Source organism: Pundamilia nyererei, unplaced genomic scaffold, assembly GCF_000239375.1.
Source record: "Pundamilia nyererei isolate P.nyererei 1_Seehausen unplaced genomic scaffold, PunNye1.0 scaffold00150, whole genome shotgun sequence".
NCBI lineage: Eukaryota > Metazoa > Chordata > Actinopteri > Cichliformes > Cichlidae > Pundamilia > Pundamilia nyererei.
This window is the reverse complement of record NW_005187551.1, coordinates 345580-350402: the sequence shown is the minus strand read 5'-3', so window position 1 is coordinate 350402 and position 4823 is coordinate 345580. Positions and strand designations below refer to the sequence as shown.

Below are 4823 nucleotides of genomic sequence, written 5' to 3'. Positions count from 1 at the left end.
TTAGTTCCTGGACGCCCTGGAGCTTTCTCAGAGCCCACTCCTGCTCAAACTACTTGCGGGAATTTTGTGTCGAGACACAAAACACATCATGGAGGACCAGTTCCAAACCTGTTTCCAAAGAACTGCCAAGCGGTAGGCAAAAGTTTTTAATTTGTTAGAGCCACATTACAGCAGTGACTCTATAGACCTTTACTGTTCCACTACAAGGAGATGTAGTTGTATGAGTTGCTTTCATTATGTGCAATGTTTTTGCCAATGTCTGTTTAGGGCAAGCGTTGAGCGGCAGCTCCAGCTGCTGTGTACAGTTTACGGGGTGATTCAACAAGGTGACGTGCCGATGAGCTCCATGCTGCAGGCCATGATGGAGAGAGTTCTGCTGCCTCTGGCCTCTCACTGCAGCGCCAAGGCCCTGAATGACTTCTTCATCACAAACGTCTTTGACATAATTTCTTTCCTGCTCAGTCGATTCACCAAGGTTTGCCTCTGAACACTGTTAACAGTGATCTAGTTAACTGGATATTTTTCTTCACTGATGTAAATTGTGGACAATAACTGAAAAATCTGAAGTCCCCGCTAATTTTGGCAGGAATGCTGGCAGGAACATTGCTGTCAGCATTGATGTTGATGATAGCATCAGTTATCACGTTGCAGAATCCTCCCTAAAAGTGTTAGAATACGATCAGTATAGGTCACATTAGGAGTGCCTGCTATGGGATTGGCTCTCAGTAAAGCACTCGCTTTACTGAGAGTCTCATGTTCTGTCAGTCTCCCCAATTTCTTCTCAGTTAACCAGAGGAAATGTTCCTCATCTTCAAATTTCTGACATGAGTCTAGCAGCAGAGCACACATTCAGCATTCAGAGCTAATTCAATTGGACATGAAAGGTTTTCTGTCACCTCTGTAAGAGTCACTCTGATCAAGCATGAACCCAGTTTTATTCCATTTAGTGCATCTTTTTATTTGTTGACATGCCTGTGTTGTTGTGCTGGCCACTGCCTGTCAAATGAAAGATGAGAAACTCTGTCCCATTCTGTTTTTGTATCATTGTTATTATTTAACCTGAACTATGATCATTCATTTCTCACTTTCAGTCAAGCGAGACAGCCTTTGAGGTCCAATTGCTGAAGAAGAATGGCTGCTACAAGCTGATGGAGCTTTTGTATTCACGGCTTCCCAAAGAAGAGGTTTACTCAAAAGAGTCCCGCATTAATCAAGCCTACTGTCGCTCTGAGAAAACTGAGGGAAACGAGATGTCCAAGACTTTGATCAAGTAGGCCTCTCCAGCGCTTTGGTCACTTAAATTCCATTTTTATTTCATGAATAAGTGATTCATTCGTCATATATGATTACATACATTTTATTTCAATTAGGTCGTGTTTTGAAGCCTTCACTGAGAACATGGCTGGTGAGACTCAGCTCCTTGAACTCCGGAGACGCTATCACTGCACTTCGTACAACTGCGCCATCGCCGTCATCAGCTGCAGCTTCAGCGAGCCCAAATTCTACCATGGCTTCCTCTTCAGTGAGAAACCTGAGAAGGTAGTGCTTTGTTTGTATAAATACACCAACGTCTCTCAGACGGCGTAGTTTTGTACAATGCAGTACAAACTACTTTTTTTTTTTAGTTTATTTAATAGAAAAATTGGATATTGTGCTCACACTGTGTGTAATTGTGTCTTTCAACAAAGTGATGCATGCTGATAAATTTAGAATTAAACAGAAACACTCCAGCTTGTGCTTTTGATCCCTGCTGGCTGACTAAAACATGTTTGTCCTGTCGCACATGATCCTTTAGCAGGGATTATGTGCTTAAATTAGGAGGAGCAAGAAACTCAGTTGACCATAATCTGCATTCTACTGACATCTAGTGGTGACATTTAAACACTGTTACTTGTGATACTCTGTAATTCATATAAAGTGATAAAAAGTTTACGTTTAGTGACTTCACAGGACCTTACTGATGGTGTTTTCTTTTGTTCCAGAATCAGTTTATTCTTGAAAACATTATTGATGTTGAAAGGACCTACAACTTTCCAATTGAAATTGAGGTATGTGTTGTTGTTTGTTTGTTTTTTTCTGCTAGTTTTAGTCATGGTTTATTAATTTATTTTTTTTAAACATTGCAGGTCCCGCTTGAGAGGAAAAAGAAATACGTTATGATTCGAAAAGAAGTAAATGAAGAGAATGGAGGTAAGAAGTGTTTCTGTTTGTCACAGACGTATAAATGTATCTTACTGCAGCTTGACGGTGTGTGTTTCTGGGATTTATTTGTGGTTTCCACAGAAGCTCCAGTCTATCTGTCCTCCCAGTCATACATGGCTGACAGCAGCCTGAGCGAGGAGATGAGCCAGTTTGACTTTTCCACAGGAGTCCAAAGCTTTTCCTTCAGTTCCCAAAACCCAGAAGGAGAAAAGCGGGCTGTTGCAAAAAGAGTTAGTTTTTTCTGTCTTTTAAAATGAGAACACAGGAGTTTAAAATGACTATTGTATAACCAGTTGAACATTTTTGAAAGCCCCAATGGAAACCAGTGTTAAGGATAAGTCATTTGCTGTTTCAAAATGGCTCTGGTTTCATGGTTATCAAGAAGGTTTGCTAACGTGTTTGTAAATCTAGGAGACAGAGGAGATGAGCCCGTCCCAGGATGCAATGGTTGATCTAGAAATGGATGAGCTAAACCAGCATGAATGCATGACGACCATGACTGCTCTTATTGGGCACATGCAAAGGAACAACATAACCCCCAAAACTGAACAGGTCAGTGCCAAAGTACGGCAGGTTTTCATTATTTATAATAGGATTAAGTAAGTCTGACGTTTACTTCAAATCCTAAAAATTTTCATGTAATTACAACTCTCTAATTAATCTCTGTAATGAATATTATGAATGTATGATGACTACTGAGGAGTTTGTGTCAAATGCTCTGTAAAACAGGGAAATGTGCCCAGTGAGCTTCCTCCATGGATGAAATTCCTACATGGAAAACTGGCAAATCCATCAACACCTCTGAACATTCGACTCTTCATCTCTAAGCTGATCATCAACACAGAGGAGGTGGATGTCCCTCAGTTAATTCTTTCAAATATAGAAATTAGTTAATAAAATAGGTTGTACGACTCATTTTCTTTTTTCTTTTTTTTTCTCCAGGTGTTTCGGCCTTATGCCAAGTACTGGCTTGGGCCACTTCTACAGCTTGTTGTCTCTGGAAACACTGGAGGAGTGGGGATCCATTTTATGGTGGTGGATGTGGTGGTTACGGTGCTATCCTGGACAAGCCTGGCTACACCCAAAGTTTGTCATAGTTCAATTTATGAATGTGAAAACGTGGCACCAAATCAGCTGCGATTCAGTTAATTTATTTATTTATTTTTGTTGACAAGCGCTACGGAGAGTCATAAATTGTATTTTACTCATTTGTTATCTGCTATGATATGATGCATTTCTTATAATAAAAGTTTATCATTGATAACTTCTCTTTTTTTTAATCTAAGGGTAACCCCAGAGATGAAGTCCTTGCCAACCGGCTGCTGGAGTTCCTGATGAAGCACTGCTTTCACTCTAAGAGGCCCGTTTTCCGCCACAACCTGGAGATCATCCGCACTCTGGTAGAGTGCTGGAAAGACTGTCTGCATGTGCCTTACAGGTAGTGCTCACACAAGATCACATCAAGTCCAGATAAACTTAACAGTCACCAATATTTAAGCTGCTGGCATCTTATCAATGTACATCAAAAATCTGCATTTAATTACCAACATGGTAAATGGCCTGTATTTGTATAGTGCTTTACTAGTCCCTAAGGACCCCAAAGCGCTTTACACAACCAGTCACACACATTCACACACACATTCACACACTGGTGATGGCAAGCTACATTGTAGACACAGCCACCCTGGGGGCACTGACAGAGGCGAGGCTGCTGGACACTGGCGCCACCGGGCCCTCTGACCACCACCAGTAGGCAACGGGTGAAGTGTCTTGCCCAAGGACACAACGACCGAGACTGTCTGAGCCGGGGCTCGAACCGGCAACCTTCCGATTACAAGATGAACGCCCAACTCTTGAGCCACGATCGCCCCATGTGTTATAAACACTGGTGTGCTGAACAGAGAATGAAATCTTTAGGAATAAACACTTTCTGATGAGTTGTTCCTGAGTAAAGTTGTCTGTTGTCGACTCTAATTATGTCTTATGTTGTTATAAAAAGTAGGAAAAATGCTGCATTATTTTATCCTTTTGTTTATTTGAATTACAAATGTTGTACGGTCTCAAACATATTAACATAAATTATAAATGTAAATTTTTTTTCTTGCATATTTTTTGTTTGTTTTTAACAAAATGAAACTGATATGTGGTCCTTGGCTTTCTCTCTTTTCTTGCCTTCTCAGTCTAATATACGAGCGATTTTGTGGCACTGACGCTAACAGCAAAGACAACTCTGTCGGGCTTCAGCTGCTGGGAATCATCTTGGCAAACAACCTCCCTGCCTACAATGCGTCGTGCGGAATTGAATATGAGAGGTAAAAGTTGCAAGTTGGAAGATGCAAGTTGAAATCAAAGTTGAAATCAGCAAGCAGGAAGCGAAAGGCAGACTTTGGTGTATTTTGGCAAATCCTCCTGGATCTTTCCAGAGTTCACAGCAATCACAGGTTAGAATGGTTCTTCACCAAATTGTGCTCAAGGTCAGGGTTACATTCGTCGAGCAGTAATGTGTGAAAAGGATCGCGATCCAGATGAGCTACTATGCCACTGACATTATAGTCACATGTATATGTGGCAGGGATAGCTCAGTAGGTAGAGTGGTGGCCCCATGATCGGAAGGTCGGGGG

The 4823-nt window shown here is 41.3% G+C and overlaps 1 protein-coding gene across 1 annotated transcript in view; it reads left to right on the top strand.

Annotated features, from left to right (window-relative positions):
* The window catches only part of prkdc (protein kinase, DNA-activated, catalytic subunit), a 31699-nt gene that overhangs the window by 14099 nt on the left and 12777 nt on the right, over positions 1 to 4823 (top strand). The window contains exons 40-51 of the mRNA XM_013913777.1: positions 5 to 132; positions 268 to 475; positions 1092 to 1270; positions 1371 to 1539; positions 1983 to 2048; positions 2127 to 2190; positions 2284 to 2432; positions 2614 to 2754; positions 2932 to 3051; positions 3145 to 3288; positions 3489 to 3640; positions 4383 to 4514. Of these exons, the coding sequence (XP_013769231.1) occupies positions 5 to 132; positions 268 to 475; positions 1092 to 1270; positions 1371 to 1539; positions 1983 to 2048; positions 2127 to 2190; positions 2284 to 2432; positions 2614 to 2754; positions 2932 to 3051; positions 3145 to 3288; positions 3489 to 3640; positions 4383 to 4514 (1652 nt within the window). The remainder of the gene's footprint in view (positions 1 to 4; positions 133 to 267; positions 476 to 1091; positions 1271 to 1370; positions 1540 to 1982; positions 2049 to 2126; positions 2191 to 2283; positions 2433 to 2613; positions 2755 to 2931; positions 3052 to 3144; positions 3289 to 3488; positions 3641 to 4382; positions 4515 to 4823) is intronic.